The sequence below is a fragment of the Caloenas nicobarica genome, chromosome 21, assembly GCF_036013445.1.
Source record: "Caloenas nicobarica isolate bCalNic1 chromosome 21, bCalNic1.hap1, whole genome shotgun sequence".
NCBI lineage: Eukaryota > Metazoa > Chordata > Aves > Columbiformes > Columbidae > Caloenas > Caloenas nicobarica.
Window position 1 is genome coordinate 1,662,657 of NC_088265.1, and position 24,296 is coordinate 1,686,952.

Below are 24,296 nucleotides of genomic sequence, written 5' to 3' on the forward strand. Positions count from 1 at the left end.
ATGTGTGCTTGTTGTGTGTGCCCTGTGTGCGTGGGTCACACACGTGCACGGCCTGTGTGTGCAGTGTGCATGTGTGTGTGTGCAGTGTGCATGTTCTGTGTGTAACGTGTGTGCAACATGTGTGTGCAGTGTCTGTGTGCATGTTCTGCATGAGCAACGCGCCTGTGCGCAATGTGCATATTCCGTGTGTGTATGCAATATGTGTGCGTGCAACTTGCATGTCTGTGTGCAATGTGCATGTGCACGTACAGCGTGCTTGTTCCATGTGTATGCAATGTCTACAGGTGTGTGTGCCATGTCTGTGTGTCTGTGTGTGACGTGCATGTTCTGTGTGTATGTGTGCAACATGTGTGTGTGCACTGTGTCTGTGGGTGCAATGCGTGTGTGTCGCGTGCATGTTCTGTGTGTGTGCAGTATCTGTGTTTGATGTGCGTGTTCTGTGTGTGTGTGTGCAATATGTGTGCGTGCAGTGTCTGCGTGTCATGTGCATGTTCTGTGTGTGCAGTCTGCGTGTGCAGTGTCTGTGTTTGATGTGCATGTTCTGTCTGCGTGTGCGATGTGCGTGTGTGCACCATGCACGCGTGTGCGTGCCCCGCGGCCCACGACCGTGCAGCCCCCGCCCTCGTCGCCCCGCCGTGCCCGGGCCCGCGCTGCCGCCGGTGCGGGCGGGGCCGGTGCCGCCGGCGGTGCCCGGGGCGCGGTGCGGGGGGGTGGCGGCGCCTTTAAGCGCGGCGCAGGTCGGTGCAGCGGCGGCCCCGCCCCGGCGGGCGCGCGCGGGCGGCGGGAGGGGCGCAGCGGCGGCGCGGGGCGCAGCGGGCACCGGCGGCAGCGGCCGCACCGCGCCATGGGCGCTCCGCCCGCCCGCGGGGCCGCGCTCCGGCTGCCGCCGCCGCCGCCGCCGCTGCTGCCGCCGCTGCTGCTGCTGCTCCTGCTGCTGCTGCCCGCGCCGGGCCAGCCCCGCCGCCCGGCCCCGGCACCCGCCACCGGCACCTGCCCGCCCGGCGCGCTCCTGCCGCTGCTCCAGCCCCGCCGCGGCGGCACCGGGGACAGCGGCAGCTCCGGCGGCACCGGGGACAGCGGCGGCGCCGGGCCCGCCCCGGCCACAGGCGGCTCCGGCGGCAGCGGGGATGGCGGCGGCGCTGGGACCGCAGCGGGTACTGGCGCTTCCAGCCGGGACAGAGGCGGCTCCGGGGGTTCCCGAGACACCGGCGGCGCTGGGAGCCCCAGGAACACCGGCGACACCAGAGACTGCGGCGGCCCCCAGGGTGCCCAAGGCCGTGGAGGCATCGGGAGCACCAGGGACGCTGGCGGCACCCAAGTCCCCAGGGGCGACAGGACTACGAGGGATGCTGGAGACGCTGGGAAAGTCCCCAGGGGCACCAGGAGCACTGAGGATACTGGGAACACTGGGAAAGTCCCCAGGGACAACAGAAGCACTGGGGAGGCAATGAGCACCAGGGACGTTGGGGACGCTCTGACCACGGGGGCCACCAGGAGCCCTGTGACCTGCAGCCGCTCCCGCCGGCGCCGCAGCCCCAACACAGCGCCGCAGTTCCAGCCCTCCAGCTACCAGGCTTCGGTGGGGGAGAACCAGCCAGCAGGGACACCGGTGACACGGGTGGTGGCGGTGGACCCCGACGAGGGGGAGGCGGGCCGGCTGCGCTACACCATGGCCGCCCTCTTCGACAGCCGCTCCGATGCCCTCTTCGCCATCGACCCCGTCACCGGCGCCGTCACCACCGCCGCCCCCCTGGACCGGGAGAGCAAGAGCACCCATGTGTTCCGGGTGACGGCGCTGGACCACGGGACGCCCCGGCGCAGCGCCATGGCCACCCTGACGGTGACGGTGAACGACGCCAACGACCACGACCCAACCTTCGAGCAGCCCGAGTACCGGGAGAGCGTGCGGGAGAACCTGGAGGTGGGCTACGAGGTGCTGACGGTGCGGGCCACCGACGGGGACGCTGGTCCCAACGCCAACGTCCTCTACCGGCTGCTCAACGCCGGCGGTGCCAACGAGGTCTTTGAGATTGATCCCCGTTCCGGTGTCATCCGCACCCGCGGCCCCGTGGACCGCGAGGAGGTGGAAGCCTTCGAGCTGTTGGTGGAGGCCATGGATCAGGGCCAGGAGCCGGGACCCCGCAGCGCCACGGCCACCGTCCGCATCGCCGTGGAGGACGACAACGACAACGCGCCGCAGTTCAGCGAGAAACGTTACGTGGTGCAGGTCCCTGAGGATGTGGCGCCCAATTCGGCTGTGCTGCGGGTGACGGCCACCGACCGCGACAAGGGCAGCAATGCCCTGGTGCACTACAGCATCGTCAGCGGCAACACCCGCGGCCACTTCTACATCGACGCGCAGACGGGCACGCTGGACGTGGTCAGCCCCCTGGACTACGAGGTCAGCAAGGAGTTCACCCTGCGGATCCGCGCGCAGGACGGCGGCCGCCCGCCCCTCTCCAACATCAGCGGTTTGGTCACCGTCCAGGTGTTGGACGTCAATGATAATGCCCCCATCTTTGTCAGCACGCCCTTCCAGGCCACCGTGCTGGAGAATGTGCCGGTGGGTTACTCTGTCATCCACGTTCAGGCCATCGATGCCGATTCGGGTGACAACAGCCGGCTGGTCTACGCCCTCCTGGAGACTGGTGCCGGCTTCCCCTTCGCCATCAACAACAGCACCGGGTGGATTGTGGTGGCCTCCGAGCTGGACCGCGAGGCGGTGGACTTCTACAGCTTTGGGGTGGAGGCGCAGGACCAGGGCAACCCCCCCATGGCCTCCTCGGCCAGCGTCAGCGTCACCATCCTGGACGTCAACGACAACAGCCCCGAGTTCACGCAGCGGGAGTACGGCGCCCGCCTGAACGAGGACGCGGCGGTGGGCACCAGCGTCCTCACCGTCTCTGCCGTCGACCGTGACGCCAACAGCGTCATCACCTACCAGATCTCCAGCGGCAACACCCGCAACCGCTTCTCCATCACCAGCCAGAGTGGCGGTGGCCTCATCTCCCTCGCCCTGCCCCTGGACTACAAGCTGGAGCGGCAGTACCTCCTCACCATCGCCGCCTCCGACGGCACCCGCCAGGACACGGCCCAGGTGGTCGTCAATGTCACCGATGCCAACACCCACCGACCCGTCTTCCAGAGCTCCCACTACACCGTCAACGTCAACGAGGACCGGCCGGTGGGCACCACGGTGGTGGTCATCAGCGCCACGGATGAGGACACGGGGGAGAACGCCCGCATCACCTACCTGATGGAGGACAGCATCCCGCAGTTCCGCATCGCCGCTGAGACAGGGGCCGTCACCACCCAGATGGAGCTGGACTACGAGGACCAGGTGTCCTACACCCTGGCCATCACGGCGCGTGACAACGGCATCCCACAGAAGTCCGACACCACCTACCTGGAGATCCTGGTGAGCGACGTCAACGACAACGCGCCCCAGTTCCTGCGCGACTCCTACCAGGGCTCCGTCTACGAGGACGTGCCCGCCTTCACCAGCGTCCTCCAGGTCTCCGCCACCGACCGCGACTCGGGGCTCAATGGCAGGGTCTTCTACACCTTCCAAGGGGGTGATGATGGCGACGGCGACTTCATCATTGAGTCCACCTCGGGCATCGTCCGCACCTTGCGTCGCCTCGACCGGGAGAATGTGCCGCTCTACTCCCTGCGGGCATTCGCCGTTGATAAGGGGGTCCCGGCCAAGCGGACGCCGGTGGAGATCCAAGTGGCGGTGCTGGATGTCAACGACAACCCGCCCGTCTTCGAGCGGGACGAGTTCGACATCTTCGTGGAGGAGAACAGCCCCATCGGGCTGGTGGTGGCCCGGATCACGGCCACCGACCCCGACGAGGGCACCAACGCCCAAATCATGTACCAGATCGTGGAGGGCAACATCCCCGAGGTCTTCCAGCTGGACATCTTCTCCGGCGAGCTCACCGCCTTGGCCGACCTGGACTACGAGACCAAGGCCGAGTACGTCATGGTGGTCCAAGCCACCTCGGCCCCCCTGGTCAGCCGGGCCACCGTCCACGTCCGCCTCCGCGACACCAACGACAACAGCCCCCAACTCAAGAACTTTGAGATCCTCTTCAACAACTACATCACCAACCGCTCGGGGAGTTTCCCCGGGGGGGTGATCGGCCGCATCCCGGCCCACGACCCCGACGTCTCCGACAGCCTCAGCTACGCCTTCGAGCAGGGCAACGAGCTCAACCTGGTGCTGCTGGACCCGCGCAGCGGGGACCTGCGTCTCAGCCCCGCCCTGGACAACAACCGTCCCCTGGAGGCCGTCATGAGGGTGTCCGTCTCGGGTAGGACTCCCCCGTGTCCTGGGGTGGGGTGGGGGCAGTTTGGAGGTCCAGGGTTTGGGGGAGCCCTTGTGGGTGTCCCTGTCCCCGCCCCGCTGCTGCACGGAGCTGAGGTGTTCTGGGGTGCCACCACCCATCGTGGGTGTCCCCACCCTCCGGATCTGGGGGGTGATGGGGTTGCTTTGACCCCCCCCAACGCAAACATCCCGGCCAGTGGTAGTGGGGCTCCCCAGCACCCCCTTTTTCTTCCTGGGGTGCATGTTTTATTTGGAGGGAGGGTGTCAGGACCCTGTAGCAGGGATTTGGGGGGCAGCACCTTGTGTGTGTATTTGGGGGTTCCTGGCACCGTGGCCTCTCCGTTGGGGGGTCTCCACACTCAGCCGTCAGTCTGGGGGGTCGCTGGTGGGAAGGAGCCAAGGGGGGCCATGCCGGCAGTGCTGGGGGGCCCGTGGGTGCTGCCGGGAGGGTCACCCCGGGCGGGGGGAGCGGCTCCTCGGCCGCCCCTGGGCAGGGAGGGAAACTGAGTCACGAGCCCTGTGATGTCCCTTGTCCCCAGCCACGTGTCCCCCATCGCCACCAGACCCCCGCAGGGCTCCAGCTGCACAAAGGGGGGAGCCCAGGGCACAAAGGGTGGGGGCAGGGAGCCCCCCCAGCGCGGGGGCAGCCGGGACGGGAACAAAGGGTCCGGCCATAGCTGGGCCCCCGCGCCCGCAGCCATGGCAACCGGCCACCGGCCATGGGCCACCGGGCAGCCCCCGCCCCCGCCACCCCCTGCGTCACCCCCTTCTCCCTCCCCCGTTCCCCACGCTCTCTCTGTCCATCTGTCCGCCTGCTCTCCATCTGTCCCACGTCCCCCTGCACCTTGTCCTGGCCAGGAGGAGGAGGAGGAGGAGGAAGGCGGGTGCCCCACGGCCGGGCGGAGCCTTTGCCCCCCCAGCTCTGCAAGTTAGGACGGGCGACCCATGGCCAGCTGTCCCCATCCCGTGGTGGCCACGTGGGATGGGCACCCCATAACCAGCACTGTCTCCATCCTGTTGTCCCCATCCCACGGTGGCTGAGCAGGATGGGTGCCCCATCAGAATAGGCATGGGTGTCTATCAGAATGGGTGACCTATAGCCAGCACCGTCCCCATCCCATGGTGGCCGAGTGGGACAGGTGCCCCGTCGCCACGACCGTCCCCATCCCGCCGTGTCCATCGCCATCACTGACCCCCACGTCCCCTCCACAGACGGGGTGCACAGCGCGACGGCCCAGTGCACGCTGCGGGTGACGGTGATCACGGACGAGATGCTGAGCAACAGCATCACCCTGCGCTTGGCCGACATGTCCCAGGAGCGGTTCCTGTCCCCGCTCCTCAGCCGCTTCCTGGAGGGGGTGGCCACCGTCCTGGCCACCCCCCGCCACCGCGTCGTCCTCTTCAACATCCAGACGGACACGGACGTGGGGACGGCGCGGATCCTCAACGTCAGCCTCTCGGTGCTGCTGCCGGGACCCGGCGGCCGCTTCTTCTCCTCGGAGGAGCTGCGGGAGCGGCTGTACCTCAACCGCTCGCTCCTGGCCGCCATCTCTGCCCAGCGCGTCCTGCCCTTCGACGACAACGTCTGCCTGCGCGAGCCCTGCGAGAACTACCTGCGCTGCGTGTCCGTGCTGCAGTTCGACAGCTCAGCGCCGTTCCTGGCGTCCGACACCATCCTGTTCCGGCCCATCCGGCCCGTGGCCGGGCTGCGCTGCCGCTGCCCGCCCGGCTTCACCGGCGACTACTGCGAGACGGAGATCGACCTCTGCTACTCCAGCCCCTGCGGCAGCAACGGGCGCTGCCGGAGCCGCGAGGGCGGCTACACCTGCGAGTGCCACCAGGACTTCACTGGTGAGAGCCCGCGCGGCCGTCCTGGTGTCACGGTGTCCCCTTCAGCTCTCCAGTGGGGGTTCTGTGTTCTTGGTGGCCATCCCTGTCATCCTTTCAACTGGTTCCCCTCTATTTGCCCCTTCTCGGCTGTCCCTCTGTCATCCCTTCATCCAGCTCTTTCTCAGTCCTCCATCATCCATCCGTCCATCATCCATCCATCCATCATCCAGCCATCCCATCGTCTTGGTGTCCGTCCCCATCATCTCTTCATCCAGCTCCTCTTCGTCTACCCTTTCCTCAGCTGTGCTTCCATCATCCATCCCTATCATTCCTTCGTCCAGCTCCTCTTCAGCCGTCCATCATCTGTCCATTCATCTGTCCATCTGTCCACCCATCCGCATCTCTCCCTCCATCCTCCCCTTTGTCTCCAACACCTTCATCTTCCTCCTCCTCCATCTCCCCACCTCCTTTCCCTCCTCTCTCCCTCCCATCCTCTCCCTCTCTCCCTATTCCCTCTCCCTCACCCTGTCCCATATCTCCCCCTGTCCCCGCTTTGTCCCTCCACCCTCCCCACGGCTGGTCCCCTGTCCCTGTCCCCTCTGTCCATCCACCCAGTGTGGTCCTTGCAGGAGGTTGGTGGGGTGACAGGGACACCCTGGGGACACCCTGAGGTGCTGGGACACCCTGTCCCCACCATGGTGACCCAGCCATGGGCTCCCCACCACGGATGGCCTGGGGGAGGCCACCACGGTCACTGGGCGACTGGTGGCACTGAGGACAGCCACCCCCCTGCCCTGGGGACCCCCAGCCCCCGGGGGGACACCCGAGTTGGGGGTGCCCGCTGGTGGGGGTGGGGATGCTGGAGGTGGGGGGGGGTGCTTTGTCTCGGTTGCCGTGGCGACGGGAGGTGGTTGCCACAGCGATGGAGCTGGGGATAAAGCCTCTCTGGAGCTGATGGGGGGGAGAGAGGATGGGGGAGGGGATCCCCACCCCCCAGCCCCCCACCCCCAATTTTGGGGGTGCCAGGTGCCAGCTGGGTCTCGCACAGGGGAGCGCTGTGAGCTGAGCGCCCGGGGGGGCCGCTGCACCCCGGGGGTCTGCCGCAACGGGGGCACCTGCCTCAACCTGCTGGTGGGGGGGTTCCACTGCCAGTGCCCCCCCGGGCACTACGAGAAGCCTTTCTGCACCATGAGCACCCGCAGCTTCCCCCCGAACTCCTTCCTCACCTTCCGCGGCCTCCGCCAGCGCTTCCACTTCACCCTCGCCCTGACGTGAGCCCCGGGGGGGCCCGTGGGTGTTGGATGGGTGGGGGGTGATGGGTGCCCCATGGGCATCACCTGGGGTGGTGGGCTGTGGGGTGACAGGTGTCCCATTGGCATCAGATGGAGTGTAGGGTGATGGCTGCCCCGTTGGTCTGAGACGGAGTGATGGAGCATAGGGTGATGGGTGCCCCATGGGCATAATTTAGGGTGGTGGGGAGATGGAGTGTGGGGTGATGAGTGTCCCATGAGCACAGGGTGGGGACACTGGGGTGTTGGGGTGACCCCTTGGCATGAGGACAATGGGGTGGGGACACCCCGTAGGGACAGGGGGTGATGGGTGCTGGTGTGTCCTGCTGGGCACAGGATGACGGGGCAGGCCAGGGAGCTGTGGGGTGAGGGGACACCCTTGGGGGGCACGGCAGGGGATGACACCAGAGTTGTCCGTCGTCCCCACGCCAGGTTTGCCACCAAGGAGCGGGACGGGCTCCTGCTCTACAACGGGCGCTTCAACGAGAAGCACGACTTCGTGGCGCTGGAGATCGTGGGCGAGCAGGTCCAGCTCACCTTCTCGGCAGGTACCCACCTGGCACCACGTCCCCGTGTCCCCCCGGGCACCATGTCCCAGTGTCCCCTTGGGTACCACATCCCGGCACCGCATCCCTGGCACGTGTTCTGGGTACCACATCCCTGGCACTGCATCCCACGTGTTACGTCCCTCACACTGCATCTGACACTGCCCCCCGGCACTGCAGCCCTGGCACCCCCATCCCTCCGATCCCCCCCCGTGCCCCCTCCCAGGGCTGCACTCGCTGCCCGAGCGCTGGTGCCCGCAGGTGAAACCACCACCACGGTGTCCCCCTTTGTGCCGGGCGGTGTCAGCGACGGGCAGTGGCACCGCGTGCAGCTCCACTACTACAACAAGGTGGGGGCACCCGGGGGGCGGAAAATGGGGGGTGGAGGGGAGTGGGGTGGGAGTTTGGGTGGGACAGGGGGATGGGGAGAGTGGAGTGGAGGCTTGGGGGGCTGGAGGGGGGAATTTGGGGGAATGCAGGGATGGGGGAGCAGGGTGAGGGTTTGGGAGGGTGGAGGAAGACAGGAGGGAGGGATCAGGGGAAGGTGGGGGGATTTTGGGGGGGAAGAAGAGCAGGATGGGGTTCTGGGGGAGATGGAAGAAGAGGGAGAGGGAGGGATGGATGGACAGAGGGACGGGGAGCTGAGCAGGGTTTGGGGGGACAGGGTGGAGTTTGGGGGGTCGGAGGGCAGCAGGGCTGGAGGGAAGGGGAGGCGGAGGAGGGGACGAAGGCTGCGGGGTCCCACGGCTTGGCCATTGTCCCCAGCCGGTGCTGGGGCGGTCGGGGCTGCCCCAGGGCCCCTCGGAGGAGAAGGTGGCTGTGGTGACAGTGGATGACTGCGACACCGGGATGGCCCTGCGCTTCGGCCCCCGCCTGGGCAACTACTCCTGCGCTGCCCAGGGCACCCAGTCCGGCAGCAAGAAGTGAGGGGGTGCCCCTGGGGTGCCCAGGGGTGGGGGGTCCCTTGGGGTCCCTTGGAGTCCCCATGGACTGGGGATTGGGGGTCCCTTGGGGTCCCCATGGTGTGGGGGGTCCATTGGGGTCCTCATGGGTGGAGATCCCTTGGGAGTTCTTTGGGGGTCCCATGGAGACCTCATGGATGGGGTGACCCTAGGGGGTCCCTTGGAATCCCCATGGGTGGGAAGGGGTCCCTTAGGAGTGCTTTGGGTTCCCCGTGGCTTGTGGGGAGGTCCCTGGGGTCCCATGGGTGGAGATGGGGGGGGTCCCTTGGGGTCCCCATGGTTGTGGGGTCCCTTGAGGGTTCCTCAAGGTCCCTGGGTGGGGAGTCCCTTGAGGTCCTCATGGGCGTGGGGTTGCTCGGGGGTCCCTCAGGGTCCCTATGAGAGGGATCCCTGGGGGGGTTCCTCGGTGTCCCCGTGGGTGACGGCGGGTGCTGCAGGTCGCTGGATCTGACGGGGCCGCTGCTGCTGGGGGGGGTGCCCACCCTCCCCGAGAGCTTCCCCATCCGCAGCCGGCAGTTCGTGGGCTGCATGCGGCACCTGCACATCGACCAGCGCCCCGTCGACATGGCCGCCTTCATCGCCAACAACGGCACCCTGCCCGGTGGGGACACGGCGGGCACGGGGCTGGGGAGGGGGGGGCTGTGTCTCCTGGGTGTGGGGACAGGAGGTCAGGGAGTGCCAGGGATGGAGGGGGGTCATTGGGATGTGGGGCTGGGGTCCCCAGGGGTCTCAGTGCCCTCTGGGTGTGGGGCTGGGCCAGCGGGGCGTGGGGCGGGATGTGGGTCTGGGGGTGGCACCATGCCACGGTGACAATGGCCTGGGGGACTTGGGGACCCAGCACCTGAGGGTCTCAGTGTCCCTTGGGTGTGGGGACACGGGGCTGGATGTGCCAGGCTGTGGGGCTGGCCGGGGGGGCAGGGGTCCCTGGTGATGTGGGAGGGTGTGACCCCCATGTCATCTGTCCCCCCCGCAACAGGCTGCCCCGCCAAGAAGATGCTGTGTGACACCAACACGTGCCACAACGGTGGCACCTGCGTGCACGAGTGGGACGGGTTCAGCTGCCGCTGCCCGCTGGGCTTCGGGGGCAAGACCTGCCAGGAAGGTACTGGGGGGGGACACCGGGGTGGGCAGGGGGTTCCGGGGGTGCCAGCCCCCCCACACCCATGTCCCCGCAGAGATGGCCAGCCCGCAGCGGTTCCTGGGCAGCAGCCGGGTGACGTGGAGCGGGCTGGCGCTGCCCGTGACCCTCCCCTGGCACCTGGGGCTGATGTTCCGCACCCGCCACCCCCACGGGCTGCTGCTGCACGCCAGCGCCGGCCCCCCCGCCACCGCCACCGCCACCCTGCGGGTACGGGGGGAATGGGGGGCGGGCGTTGGGGGGGTTATTGCCAGAGCGGGTATTGCCCTGGGGGCAGTGCTAGGGGGTTGTTGCCCTGGGGGGTATTGTCCAGGTGGGGGGTGTATTGCATTGGGGGGTACAGCCCTGGGGGGCATGGCCATGGGGGAGTATTATCCCAGAGGGGAGTTATTGGTGTAGAGGGTATAGCTCTGGGAGCGGGGCAGTGCCAGGGGATGTCACACTTGGGGGGTGATTGCCCTTTTGGGGGGCGTTGGACTGGGGACAGTCCCAGGGGGCTTCTCCTTGGGGTGGTGTTGCCCTGGGGGGTTTGCTCTGGGGTGTTGCCCCGGGGCAGGGTGTGGTGTCCCCGGGGGGCACAGTGTCACCGCGGTCCCTCTGGCAGCTGAGCGAGGGGCAGGCGGAGGCCGAGCTCTGGCAGGGGGGGGCCCGGCTGGCCCGGCTGCGCCTGCCCCAGGCCAAGGTCAACGACGGCGACTGGCACCACCTGACACTGGAGCTGCGGGGGGGCCCCGGCCGCGCCCCCCCCAACACCCTCCTCCTCCTCACCCTCGACTACGGCCGCCACCAGGTAGGCTGGGACCCCGGGGGGAAACTGAGGCATGGGGTGGGCACCCTGCCCTGCTCACCCCATGGTGGCACCCGTGGGTGTCTGAGTGTCCCCCCCCGTGCCCACAGGCGGTGGCCGACGTGGCCGGGGAGTTGCAGGGGCTGCAGCTGCGGACGCTGAGCGTGGGGGGGCTGGAGGGTGACGGTGACACTGTGGAGCAGGGGTTCCGCGGCTGCCTGCAGGTACGGCACAGGCAGGGGACACGGGCGGGGGACATGGGACACGGGGTGTATGGGCACAGGGGCGGTGGCAAAGGGGCAGGGGGACATGGGACATTTGGGCACAGGGACATGGGATGTAGGGACAGGGGGCATATGGGAACAGGGGTGGTGGCAAAGGGTCAGGGGGGTACCGGCATGGGGACATGGCACAGGACATGGGGACAGGAGACATCGGGACAAGGGGACATGACCCTCGGGACAGGGACGGGGGAACACAGGTGTAACTCCTGGGGGGTACACGGGGTGGCACGGGGTTCCAGTGGGGGAAGCTGAGGCACGGCAGGGGTGGCACTGTTGGTGACACACACTGCTGGTGACACTGTTGGTGGCACAGGGCGTGCGCGTGGGCGAGCCGGGGGCCAGCGCGGTGGCCCTGAGCGCGGCAGCGGTGACGCGGGTGAACGTGGAGGGGGGGTGCGCCCTGCCCGACCCCTGCGACTCGGGGCCCTGCCCCCCCCACAGCTACTGCAGCGACGACTGGGACAGCTTCTCCTGCCGCTGTCACCCTGGTGAGCGCTGGGGACACCCCGCTGACCCCCCCGCCACCTTCCCTGCTGACACCCACTCCCTACAATGTCCCCAATCGTCCCCATCCTCATCCCCAGGCTACTTCGGTGACAGTTGTGTCAGCGCTTGTGTCCTCAACCCCTGCCAGTCCCCGGCCACCTGCGCCCGCAAGCCGGGCTCAGCGCACGGCTACACCTGCGAGTGTCCCCAGGGTCACTTCGGTCCCTACTGTGAGCACAAGTGAGTGACAACGAGGGACAGGGTGTCCCTGGGCGTCCCCGTCCCTCATGCTGGGCAGCTGTGCAAGGGACAAGGGTGGGCAGGGACAGTAGGGTGGCAGTGTCACCCTGTGTCACCCCATGCGGTGTCCCCAACAGGGAGTCCCAGCCATGTCCCCGGGGCTGGTGGGGACACCCCACCTGCGGTCCCTGCAGCTGCGATGTCACCAAGGGCTTCGACCCTGACTGCAACAAGACGACGGGCGAGTGTCACTGCAAGGTGGGTCCCTGTCCCTGTCCCCACCTGTGCCCTGTGTCCCCAGGGTGTGGTGACACCCTTCAAATTGTGTCACCCTCCCAGGAAAACCACTACCGGCCGGCGGGCAGCGACTCCTGCCTGCTGTGCGACTGCTACGCCACCGGGTCCCTGTCCCGCCTCTGCGATGTCACCAGCGGGCAGTGTCCCTGCAAGGCCGGTGTCATCGGCCGCCACTGCGACCGCTGTGACAACCCCTTTGCCGAGGTGACGGCCAGCGGCTGCGAAGGTGGGTGCTGCTGTCCCCCCGTGTCACCTGCTGCCACCCTGCTTTCAACCTGCTGTCCCCTCGCTGTCACCCTGGGTGCCAACCACGGGTGCCACTGCTGTCCCCCTGTGGCACTGTGCTGTCACCCCGGCATGACGTGCTGCTTTGCCCTACAGTCAACTACGACAGCTGTCCCCGTGCCATCGAGGCCAGCATCTGGTGGCCCCGCACCCGCTTTGGGCTGCCGGCGGCAGCGCCGTGTCCCAAGGGATCTGTCGGTAGGTGGGGGACACGGGGATGGGGCAGGGCGGTGACCCCGGTGTCCCCGCTGTGCCGGGCAGGGCGGTGACGCCGGTGTCCCCGCAGGCACGGCAGTGCGGCACTGCGACGAGCACCGGGGGTGGCTGCCCCCCAACCTCTTCAACTGCAGCTCCCTGGCCTTCGCCCCCCTGCGCGGCTGGGTGAGCGGGGGACATGGGGACAGGGGGGACACCCGTGTGCCCTGACGGTCCCCCCCCATGTCCCTGTTGCTGTCCCCACCCAGGTGGAGCAGCTGGGGGTGGGTGACATGCCAAGATGGGGACAGTGCCACCCTGCATCCCCGTGGTGGTCCCTCGTGTGTCCCCTGTTGCTGTGTCCCCGTGTCCCCTGACCATCCCCGTGTCCTGTGTCGCTGTCCCCCTGTGTCCCCTGACTGTTTCTGTCCCTGTCGCCCGTGTCTGCTGTCCCCTGACCCCGTCGCTGTCCCCAGGCCGAGCGCTTGGCGCACAACGAGTCTCTGCTGGACCCCGCTCAGTCCCGCCGGGTGGCGCTGCAGCTGCGCGAGGCCACGCGCCGGCCCGGCGCGCGCTTCGGCAGCGACCTGCGATTGGCCTACGGGCTGGCGCGCGCGCTGCTGCGGCACGAGAGCGCCCAGCGCGGGTTCCGCATGGCGGCCACGCAGGACGCGCATTTCACCGAGGTGCGGGACACCGGGACACCGCCGCACCGCGGGGACGGGCAGCAGGCTGCGTGCCAAGGGGGTGGGCAGCCTGTTGGGAGGTGCCCGCTGCGTGCCAGGATGCGCCGGGGTGCATGGGCTGGTGCAACAGACCTGATGCCGGGGTGATGGGCACCCTCGTTTTGGGGCGGGGGATGTTGGTACGGGAGGGTGGAGCAGCAATTTGGGAGGTGCAGGACGCACCCTCTGTGCCATGATGTGCTGGGGTGCATGGGCTGGTGCAGCAGACCTGATGCCGGGGTGATGGGCACCCTCGTGTTGAGGGGGCAGGAGGCCAGATGCCAGTGCGATGGGCAGCCTTTTGGGAGGTGCCGGGGTGCCCCCACTGTGCCTTGAACTGCAGGGGAGCGTGGGCTGGTGCAGCAGGCCTGATGCCAGGGTGATGGGTGCAGGAGAGACCAGGGTGACGGGCACCCTGTCAGCTGGGGGGGGTCACAGCACACCCGGCACTGCCGGGGCACCCCACCCCGCAGGGAAGCGAAGCCAAGGGAAGGAGGGAACCCCCTGCCCAGATGCCAGGATGGGGGGCAGCCCTGCCCAGCCCTGCCTGTCCCGCAGAACCTGCTGCGCGTGGGCAGCGCCCTCCTGGACAGCAGCAACAAGCGGCACTGGGAGCTGATCCAGCAGACGGAGGGCGGCACGGCGTGGCTGCTCAAGCACTTCGAGGACTACGCCAGCGCCCTGGCGCAGAACATGCCCCAGACCTACCTCAGCCCCTTCACCATCGTCACCCCCAACATCGGTGAGCGGGGACCCCGGGGACAGAGACATGCGTGTGGCTGGGAGAGGGGTGTGCTGGGGATGTGGGTGTGCCTGGGGACACTACCAAGGGTCCTGCACCGTGGTTGCGGGGGTCTGTGGCTGCCGGGGTCTGTGTTTTTGGGGGTGTGCGGGCTCTTGGGGTGCCAGGCACGCGGCGTGCCGGGGACCCCTGGTGACATGGTGCCGCAGTGGTGTCGGTGGTGCGGCTGGACAAGGGCAGCTTCGCGGGTGCCCGGCTGCCGCGGTACGAGGCGCTGCGGGGGGAGAAGCCACCGGACTTGGAGACCACTGTCATCCTGCCCGACAGCGTCTTCCGGCCCCCCGAGGGCAGGCGTGAGTCTGGGGGGAATTGAGGGCCAGGGGGGTTGGCACAGGCACGGGCTGGCAGGGCCTGGGACGCTGGCACCACTGGGGGTGGGCAGGATGATGGGGGACCCCAGCACGTTTGTGGGCTGGCGGGGTTGGGGACACTGCTGCATCCATGGGGCAGGCAGGGTTGGGGTACCCCCGTGTGGCCATGGGGCTGGCAGGGGTGGGGACCCCAGGATGGGGCTGGCAAGGTTGGGAGGACCCCAGCATGTCGGTGGGGCTGGCAGGGAGCCCTGGTTTGGCCAAGGGACTGTTGTGGTTGGGGACCCTGGCATGGCCATGGGGATGGCAGCGTTGGGGACCCAGGACGGGGCTGGCAGGGTTGGGGACCCTGGCACAGCCCCCTACCCACCCCCCCAGGCCACTCTGCCGGGCACGGGCAGCCACCGCAGGGCACGGGCGGGCAGGAGGAGGAGGAGGAGGATGAAGAGGCTACAGAGGAGGATGGGGAGGAGGAAGAGGAGGAGGAGGTGACCCTGGTGACCCGGCGCAAGCGTCACCCCGCGCTGGGCGAGGGACAGGCCATCGCAAGCGTCATCATCTACCGCACCCTGGCCGGGCTCCTGCCTGAGCTATACGACACCGACCGGCGCAGCCTCAGGTGTCTGCGGGGCTGGGGGGGCATGGGGGGACATGGGGGGCTGGGGCTGCCCATGGGGTGCCGGGGCGCAGTGTGGCACTGAGGAGGGTGACAGGTGACTGTGCCCTGACCCTGGTGTCCCCAGGGTGCCCAAGCGCCCCGTGATCAACACGCCGGTGGTGAGCATCAGCGTGCACGCAGCGGGGGCACAGGCCCCCCGGTCACTAGCCAAGCCCGTCACCCTCCAGTTCCGGCTGCTGGAGACCCAGGAGCGCTCCAAGCCCGTCTGTGTGTTCTGGAACCACTCCCTGCGGTGAGCCGGGGGACAGGGACACCCCATGGGGACAGGGGACATGGGGACGGGGCAGGGTGGGTGCCCCAACGGGCAGGGATGGGGTGGCACGTGGTGTGGGGGTGATGCCGGGGGTTGTGGGTGGGTGGCGTGGGGACAGGGCCATACCTGGCAGAGCTGTCCTGGTGGGGGACATGGGAATGTGGCTGTGGGGTGGCATCCCTGTCCTGGTAGGTGACATGGGGACAGGGCCGTGCTGGGCAGGCCAGATGCTGGGGGGTGACACGGGGACCGGGATGTGGGGTGACATACCTGGCGCCAGGGTCTGGGTGGGTGGAATGGGGACAGCGCATTAGGGTGGCAGCCAAACTCCTGGTGTCACGGGTAGGTGGTGGGAGAGGACCTGTGCAGTGTCCCCATGGGGTGGGTGTCCCTGGGGTGGGTGTCCCGGGGGGTGTCTGGGGGGCTGTCCGCGGGTGCGTGTCCCCGGGGCAGTGGCTGAGGTGCCGCGCAGGGCGGGCAGCGCGGGCGGCTGGTCGGCGCGGGGCTGCGAGGTCGTGTTCCGCAACCGGAGCCACGTCAGCTGCCAGTGCCACCACCTGACCAGCTTCGCCGTCCTCATGGACATCTCCCGCCGTGAGGTGGGACATGGCGGGGACACAGGGGACATGGGGGACCTGGAGTGTGGGGGTGACCCAAGGACAGGGCTGCGGTGTGGGGACATGGGGCACACGGGAGATGGGGTTCACGGGAGGTGCCACACGGTGGGCGGGGCCGTGAGGTGATGGGGCGGGGCTTGCAGTAAGGGGGAGGGGACAAGGAAGTGGGCAGGGCTTGAAGAAGGGGAGGGGCAAGTGGGGTGGGGCCAGGGATGGAGGTGTGGGTGGGGCATGGCAAGGTGGGCGGGGTTCCATGGGGCAGGGCCGAGTGGGGTTGCAAAGGGGTGGGGCAGGTGGGTTTCCCGGGGGTGGGGCTGAGGAAGCAGGCGGGTTTCCCACAGGACCGAGCCTCCGGTGGGTGTGGCACTGTGGGCATGTGAGGAGCGGGCGTGGCATTGGGGGCGTGTCTCCGATGGGTGTGTCGGGGTGTGTCTGTCCGGGCCGTGTCCCCCAGGGCTGGCACGCGCCAGGCGGGCGCTGACGGGTGCCCCTGGTGCCGCAGAATGGGGAGATCCTGCCGCTGGCGCCGCTGACCTACGCCTCGCTGGGGGTGGGGCTGGCGGGGCTGCTGCTGGCCGTGCTGGCGCTGGGGGGGCTGCAGGGGGCGCTGCGCTCCAACCGCCACAGCATCCGCCGGCACGGCGCCAGCGCCCTCCTGCTCGCACAGCTCGTGTTCCTGCTCGGCATCAACCAGACCGACCTCCCGGTGAGCGACCGGGGCGCGGCTCGGGGGGAGGGACATTCAGGGCTTGGGTGGGGCTTCTGGGGTGGGGCTAGAGTGGGTGGGGCTAAGCACAGGGCAGGGCCAACCAGGGGGTGGAGCTGTGGTGGGCTGGGCCTAAGAGGGTGGGGCTCCCAAAGTGGGTGGGCCTCATGGGGTGGTGCGTGTGCTTTGCACGGGTGGGGCGGGTGAGACAGGGCTCGGCAGTGACGGCCGGGGCGCAGCTGGCGTGCACGGTGGTGGCCATCCTGCTGCAGTTCCTGTACATGAGCGCGGTGGGCTGGGCACTGCTGGAGGGGCTGCACCTGTACCGGCGCCGCAGCGAGCCCCGCCACGTCGACCGCGGGCCCATGCGCTTCTACCACGTCCTGGGCTGGGGGCTGCCCGCCTTCATCACCGGTGAGGCCACGCCCACAGAGCTGGGCCCCGCCTCTTTTCCTGAACCACGCCCCCCTGGCACCCACCTCCACCTGGGCCAACACCCTCTGGGTGGCCACGCCCCCTTCTAGAGCTTGGCCCCGCCCCTGAGCCACCTCCCCCAATCAGCCTGGGGCAGGGCGGGGTCGTATTTCCAAGTGTAGCCACGCCCCCAAGATAGTCCCACCCCCAACTGCATAGCCCCGCCCCCCAAAACAACCATAGCCATGTGAGTGTGGCCCCACCTCTCCTTTTAGCCCCACCCCCAAGGTGTTAGACACGCCTCCAGGGCCATGGCCCCGCCTCCATCTATCATAACCCCGCTTCCAGTATTTTAGCCACGCCCCCAGCAGATACCCCGCCCCCAAGCACAGAGCCCCTCCCAGCCCAGAGCCACCCACATGCCCCGCCCTGCCTTAGCCCCGCCCCTCCCAGCTTAGCCCCGCCCTCCGCGGTTGGCTCCGCCCCCTGCTGCCTGGCCCCGCCCCTGAGCCGCGCCTGCGCAGGGCTGGCGGTGGGGCTGGACCCCGAGGGCTACGGGAACCCCGACTTCTGCTGGCTCTCCATCCACGACAGCCTGGTCTGGAGCCTGGCGGGACCCAGCGCCTGCGCCGTGGCCGTGAGTGTGGGGGGCACCCAGGGGCACCCGTGGGTGCCCATCCCCCCGCCCACTCACCCCTCTGCCCCTGCAGGTCAACATCTTCTTCCTCGTGCTGGCGGCTAGGGCCACCTGCGCCACCCCACAGGGCTTCGAGAAGAAGGGCACGGCGTGAGTCACCGGGGCGGTGGCACCTGTGGGTGGCAGGGGAGGACGGGGTGTCCCTGGGTGTCAGGGGAGCACGGCGTGATGGGGCACCCCTGGGTGGTGGGGTCTGGGGAGCTGGGCATCCATGGGTGGCAGGGGGCTGTGAGGTCATGGGGCCCCCATGGGTGGCAGGGCGATATGGGGTGCCGCGGTGCCCCTGGGTGACAAGGGGACATGGAGGGCACAGGGTGTCCATGGGTGGCAGGAACAGACGTGTCCAAGGCGTGGGAGGGCTTGGTGGGGCACACAGGCAGCGGCGTGGGCAGGACTGCAGGCAGGGCACAGGCAGGGCGCAGGGGAGGTCTGCAGGGCACAGGCCGGGCACCAGCTCTGACGTGTCCCCCCAGCCCCGGGCTGCGCACGGCCGCGGTGCTGCTGGCGCTGCCCAGCCTGGCCTGGCTGCTGGCCCTGCTCTCCGTCAACAGCGACGCGCTGCTGCTGCACTACCTGTTCGCAGCCTCCAACTGCCTCCAGGTGACCCCCCCGGACCCCCTTGTGCCCCCACAGCCCCCCTGTACCCCCCATGCCCCCCCGCATAGATCCTGTGCCCTCCCATGGGAAGCCCCCTGGGAATGAGTCCTTCTCCCAGCGGGTGCCCAGCAGGGGGTTGTTCAATGCACGCAGAGCGGTCTCTCACCTTGTTTGGGTGCGGATGGGGAGTAGCCAGTGAGTTCGGGGTGATCCCTAACCCATTCTGGGGTGCCGATGGGGGGCACCCAGAAGGAATGAGGGTCCCTCACCCTGTTTTGCTTGCTGGGGGGACACCCAGTGGGCACAGGGGGTCTTGATAGGTCCCCTCCCCTGTGCAGATAGGGACTGGTGGGCACTCCCCCGTGCTCCTCATACCCACGTGCCCCCTCTTCCCCCAGGGCCCCCTCATCTTCCTGGTGTGCGTGGTGCTGAGCCGGGAGGTGCGGAGGAGCCTGCGGCTCAGCTGCGCCCGCCGCTGCGGCCACGACCCCGCGCTGGCCACCAAGGCCACCCTGACCCCCGTGAGTGCTGGGGGGGACACGGGGGCGGCGTGGGGCAGCCACCACCGTGGCCCTGACGTCCCCGTCCCCATGGCAGGGCTATGGCTGTGACAGCACCTATGTGGCGGGGGGGCTGTGCCCGGCCCCCGGCGGTGGGTCCAGCGGGTCCCTGCACAGCACCGCGCGCTCCGGCAAGAGCCACCACAGCTACATCCCCTTCGTGCGCCGGTACCGGGGACACCGCGGGGACACCGCTGGGACACTGTGTGGGGAGCGGGGGGGTCATGGCAGCAGGGTGGGGGGGTCGTGGGGCAGGTGACAGGGTGGTGGCAGAGCGGCAGGGTGATGGTGTGACAGGATGGGATGGGTGGTCACGATTGCACGTGGCGGGATGCTGGGGTGGCAGGAGGGCAGTGTGGTGTGGTGCTGGGTTGATGTGGCAGCATGGTGACATAGTGGTGGGGTGGTGGGTTGGTGTGACAGGTGTTGGGGTGCTGACGGGTGTCCGCTCTCCGCAGGGAGGACTCGGGGCTGGCGGGCAGCCCGGGGCCGCGGGCGCTGCCCGAGCCGGGGGGGCTCTACCTGGATGCCCAGGACCAGCCCGAGGGTAGGACCCCCCACCTGCAGCGAGTGCGCCCGGCCCCAGCCAGGGGGTGTCCCTGGGCACCCCCTGACCTGTGTCCCCCCCTGCAGAGCACGACACCGACTCGGACAGCGACCTGTCGCTGGAGGACGACCGCAGCGCATCCTACGGCTCCACGCACTCCTCTGAGAGCGAGGATGAAGCCCCTCCCACCGGCTGGGACCCCCTGCCCGGGCCCCCCCTGCCTGCCCCCGGCCCCGGTAACGCCAGCCTGGGGGGCACCCAGTGGGAATGGGGGGGCCCTTGCCTTGGCTGGGGGGCACCCCATGGGGATGACTGGGGGTCCCTCACCCTGCCCATCCCAGCAGTGTGCCCCCCCAGCAGGTGACAGCCTGGTGGCCCCGGGACACCCGTACTGGCCGGGGGAGTTTGTGACGACGGCCAGCGAGAGCGAGGGGCCGGGGGGGGGCAGCGAGACCCTGCGCGTGGAGCCGGCGGGGGGGCAGGGACCCCCCCGGGGTGACCTCCCCCCCCCCAATGGCGAGCTGCTCCCCAGGGTCCCCCCGCTGCTGCCCCTGCCCCACCCCCACAAAGGTATGTGGTGCTACAGGGAGGGGGGTGGCACCTCAAGGCTGGGACCCCCCCAAACCCCCGGTGACTCCCCCCTGCCCCCACAGGCATCCTGAAGAAGAAGTGCCTGGCGCCCATCAGTGAGCGAGGCAGCACCCAGCGCCTCGGGCCCCCCCCGCCGCCCCCCCCCGCCGGCACCGCCGCCTCCTCGGGCAGCGAGGGCAGCCGGGGGCGGGGGGGCAGCGCCGCCCCCCGCCCCCGCCAGAGCCTGCGGGAGCAGCTGAGCGGCGTCACCCCCGTCGCCATGAGCATCCGCGCCGGCACCGTGGACGAGGACTCCTCCGGCTCCGAGTGAGTGCCGGGGTGGCTGGTGGGTGCCCATTGGGTGCCTTTTGGGTGTCTGTTGGGTGCGCATTGGGTGCTCGGTGGGTGATGATTGACTGCCCATTGGGTGCCCATTGAGTGCCCGTTGGGTGCCTATTGGCTGTCCATTGGCTGCCCATTGAATATCCATTGGGTGCCCTTTGGGTGACTTTCAGGTGCCCATTGGGTGCCTGTTGGGTGCCCATTGACCGTCCATTGGGAGCCCATTGGGTGCCCATGGGATTTGGGGGTGCCCACGGGGGGTCTGGGTGTCATGGCGATGGGCAGCGGGCGGTCCCATCCCGCAGGCACTAACCCCCCTCTTCTCTCCTCCCCGCCCCTCCCGCCCAGATTTCTGTTTTTTAATTTTCTCCATTAATCCGCTTGGGGGGCGGGGGGCTCCTGCCTCCTCCTCACCCCCCCTCCATCAACCCCCAGTCTGGGCGAGCGCTGGGTGCTGGGGGGGGCACCCTGGCACCCACCTCACCCTGTCATGCATCCGTCTGTCTTGTTTTTTATCCCCCCTCCACCCACTCCTGCCTGTCTGTCTGTCCGTCCCCCCGCCAGGAGCGACGAGACCTCCATCTAACGGGACCCCAGCGGCCCCCCCCAGCCTGTGCCACCACACTGGGGACACTGAGGTGGTACCAGGATGGGGAGGGTGACACTGGGACAGGGGGTGGCACCAGGATGGGGGGGGCATGGAGCTGCAGCCCCCCCCACTGCACTTTGGGTGCTGGCCAGGGTTTGCCCCCCACCCTGTTGGCACCTGGCGGGGGATGTGGCATAAGGTGCCCCCCCACCCTGCCCCCCCCAGCATCATCCATAGTCCCAGTTCCCGGTGGAGGGTTTTATTTAAAAAATACATGAAAATACAAAAAAAAAAGGATATATAACCCCCCTGCCCCTCCCCATGGTGCCAAACCCCCCAGGTGGGGGGCACACGGCGGGGGGGTCAGTTGGGGGGTGCAGGAATGTCTGGGCCCCCCCCCAAGTACCTTGTGCACCCCAGGGGTGAGGCTGAGGCGGGGGCACCCAGGGGTGGGTGCAGGGGGGGCTGAGGGACCCCTGGGTGTCGGGGTGGGGAGCGGGGGGGTTTCCTACTGCTGGTGTGACCTTTTATAATTAAAGTAAAATCCAACCTGCGCCTCTGCCTCATCCCTGGGGGGGCCCCAGTTCTGCCCCCCCCACCCCGTGCCTCAGTTTCCCCAGTTCCCCCCGTCCTCACCCACGCACCAGGGGGTCTGGGTGGGGGGGTCACCTGGGGGTGCTGCTCATCGCCGTCTTCCGGGGGGGGCGCAGGCGGCTTGGGGGGGGCCCTGGTTTGCACACCGAGCCAGTGGCCGGGGGGGCCGCCCGCGCCGCCCCCGCACCTGCAATGGGGAGAGCAGCTGTAGGGAAACTGAAGCACGGGGGGGCAAAACCCCCTGCACCCCCCCAGCAGCACCCATCCTTACCTCTGGGTGCAGATGCCCTCCCGCCCGCCGCTGCCCCCCCCGCCGGGGTCCGGCCGGGTGTCCTGGGGGTGGCACTGGTTGCGGGGGGGTGGCCGGAGGGGACGGGGACAGTGGTGGCCCTGGTGCGGGGCTGGCGGGTGGCGGGGGGGGCAGGGGCTGTGCCCCCCCTCGCCTTTGTCTGGCCTGGGGAGAGAGGGGGGGTGGGGGCGAGGCGGGGGCACCATACCCCCCCCACCCCAGGGTGGGGCTTGGGGGTGGCTTTTGGCCCCCTGGTTGTCCCCGTCCTTGTCCCCGTCCCCCGCTCAGAGCCGGTACCTGCCGTCCCGGCCCGGGGGGGCTCGGCCTTGCCCCGCGTCCCAGCCCCCTGTCCCTGGGGAGGGCAAGGCCGGGGGGGGCCCATCCTGCTGGGGGGGGGCACCCTGGCCCCGGGGGGTCCCTTCGGCACCGCTGCGGGGTGACAGCTGGAGGGGACCTGGAAGCAGAGAGGGGGGACACAGGGACAGCGCTCAGGGGGACCCCACCACCCAGCCGGGGGGGCTGTGGTGCCCCCTTGGGGACATGAGGGTGGCACTCAGAGCCCCCACCTCCCAAATTGGTTTGGGGGGGGGGGGGTGCGTTTAGGACAGTGTGGGGCCATACTGGGAGCACCGAGGATACCCCCCCGCAAGATGTCACCTACCTTACGGGTACTGGGGACATTGGTGGCAGCAGGGGGACCGCGGGGCTTGGCGGGGGGGGTCCGGCTGGCGGCGGGGGGGGACTCCACGGTGGGCAGCAGTGCCCGCACGGGGCTGTCCTTGACCACGAAAGTCTGGCGGCGGGGGCTGCGAGGGGTGGGGGGCGTCCCCTGGGGGGGCAGGTGACACTGCTCCAGCTGTGCCGCCAGCCGGGTGGCCTCCCGCACCATCTCCTCCAGCCGGGCGCCGCTCAGGGGGCTCCAGCGCCCGCTGGCTGCCCCAGGGATGTCCTTGTCCTCATCCTCGTCCTCTTCCTCCCGGCTGCGGGGGGCAAAGGGCAGCGTCGGTCCCCGAGTCCCCCCTGTCACCCACCGCCATGGCCAAGAGGTGGCATGTCCCCACTTCTGTGCCACCCAGGACACCAGCCGTGGGGTGGCATGTCCCCTGTAATGCCAGCTGTAGGGTGGCACAGCTCCCAGGACCCCCAGGAAGCCATCCATGGGGTGGCATGTCCCTCATGTCCCCCCCAGACCTTGGCAACGGGGTGGCATGTCTCCTAGGACCCTGTTCATGGGGTGGCATGTCCCCCGTGTCTCTGGCCATGGGGCAACGTGTCCCCCCATGGTCCCATCCATAGGGTGGCATGTCCCCCAGGCCTTGGCAATGGGGTGGCATGTCCCTGAGGACCCTGTTTCATGAGATGGCATGTCTCTGATGTCCCCCAGGACCCTGTTCATGGGGTGGCATGTCCCCAGTGTCCCTGGCCACGGGGTGGCACATCACCATGATGCCAGGACCCTGTTAACAGGGGGTGACGTCCCCCACGTCCCCACCTCACCTGTCGGAAGGGGACACGAAGCTGAAGTCGAAGCTCTCCTCGGTGACAAAGCGGACATCTGAGGGGACACCCAGAGTGAGCCCCGGCCCCCCCGGCGTGCAGGGGGGTGACGCGGGGGGACGCGGCGCTGGCACTGCCATACCTTGCTCCTCGGCCATCGCCTCGGCCCGCGGCACAGGGGCTGCCTGGCGGCGAGGGGGGGTGACCCACGGCCCCCCCGTGTCCCTGATCCCCGGTGGGCTGCCCGGGTGGCACCGGCCGCTGCCCGGGGACAATCGGGGCTTTGTGGCACCGGGGACAGCACGGCCGGCGCGGACACAGCACGGCCTGGAGGGGCCGAACCGGGAACCCCCCACCCCACACCCCCAGCCCGGGGGGGGTCCCCGGTCCGCACGGGGGGTCCCAGTCCCACACCCCGATCCTGGGGGGGGTCCCAGTCCCACACCAGGACGGGGGTTCCCGCTCCCCGGGATCTCCAGCCCCCACGGGGGGGTCCCAGCCCAGCAGCCCGACCCCGGCGGGGTCCGAGTCCCGCACCAGGGGTCCCAATCCCCCACGCGGGGGTGGGGGTCCCAGCCGCGCATCCCGATCCCGGGGGATCCCATTCCCGCCCCCCGGGGACCCCCCAGCCCCGCGCCGCACGGTCCCTCGGTCCCGCCCCCCCGCGGGGTCCCGCTCCCCCCGCCCCGCTCCCGGTTCCCCCCCCGCCCCGCTCACCGCGCGCCGCCCCCGGCTCCCGCGCAGCCGCGCGCGCGCGGAGGAGGGGGCGTGGCCTGGGGGAGGGGGGCGTGGCCTCGTTCGAATTCCCCCTCCGCTGCGTCACAATAGCGGCGCGCCCG

The 24,296-nt window shown here is 69.2% G+C and overlaps 2 protein-coding genes across 5 annotated transcripts; one reads left to right on the forward strand and one right to left on the reverse strand.

Annotated features, from left to right (window-relative positions):
- Positions 1 to 816: 816 nt before the first annotated feature.
- Positions 817 to 21,542, forward strand: CELSR2 (cadherin EGF LAG seven-pass G-type receptor 2). Of its 2 annotated transcripts, none has more exons than XM_065649206.1 (35): positions 817 to 4,316; positions 5,543 to 6,181; positions 7,209 to 7,431; positions 7,882 to 7,997; positions 8,256 to 8,344; positions 8,760 to 8,917; positions 9,394 to 9,557; positions 9,933 to 10,058; positions 10,132 to 10,304; positions 10,699 to 10,884; positions 10,992 to 11,105; positions 11,479 to 11,653; positions 11,750 to 11,891; positions 12,029 to 12,149; positions 12,231 to 12,414; positions 12,570 to 12,671; positions 12,760 to 12,854; positions 13,145 to 13,354; positions 13,952 to 14,135; positions 14,345 to 14,488; positions 14,885 to 15,125; positions 15,250 to 15,417; positions 15,911 to 16,037; positions 16,558 to 16,761; positions 17,001 to 17,175; positions 17,700 to 17,812; positions 17,886 to 17,962; positions 18,346 to 18,472; positions 18,868 to 18,990; positions 19,067 to 19,197; positions 19,488 to 19,576; positions 19,663 to 19,812; positions 19,934 to 20,146; positions 20,230 to 20,473; positions 21,053 to 21,542. In XM_065649206.1, exons 1-35 carry the CDS (start codon positions 845 to 847, stop codon positions 21,072 to 21,074), a joined length of 9,021 nt encoding a protein of 3,006 aa, XP_065505278.1. In that variant the 5' UTR covers positions 817 to 844; the 3' UTR covers positions 21,075 to 21,542. The 2 variants fall into 2 exon arrangements, with proteins under 2 accessions (XP_065505278.1, XP_065505279.1); XM_065649207.1 differs by having other exon boundaries at positions 19,937 to 20,146; positions 21,053 to 21,541.
- PSRC1 (proline and serine rich coiled-coil 1) lies at positions 21,332 to 24,193 on the reverse strand. 3 transcript variants are annotated; one of them, XM_065649247.1, is made up of 6 exons: positions 24,175 to 24,193; positions 23,600 to 23,718; positions 23,458 to 23,515; positions 22,622 to 22,940; positions 21,943 to 22,414; positions 21,332 to 21,858 (listed from the first exon to the last, which is right to left on the reverse strand). In XM_065649247.1, the coding sequence occupies exons 2-6, from the start codon at positions 23,613 to 23,615 to the stop codon at positions 21,743 to 21,745; spliced, it is 981 nt and encodes a 326-aa protein (XP_065505319.1). In that variant the 5' UTR covers positions 23,616 to 23,718; positions 24,175 to 24,193; the 3' UTR covers positions 21,332 to 21,742. The 3 variants fall into 3 exon arrangements, with proteins under 3 accessions (XP_065505319.1, XP_065505318.1, XP_065505316.1); XM_065649246.1 differs by lacking the exon at positions 24,175 to 24,193 and having other exon boundaries at positions 21,943 to 22,125; positions 22,258 to 22,414; positions 23,600 to 24,158; XM_065649244.1 differs by lacking the exon at positions 24,175 to 24,193 and having other exon boundaries at positions 23,600 to 24,158.
- Positions 24,194 to 24,296: the final 103 nt, after the last annotated feature.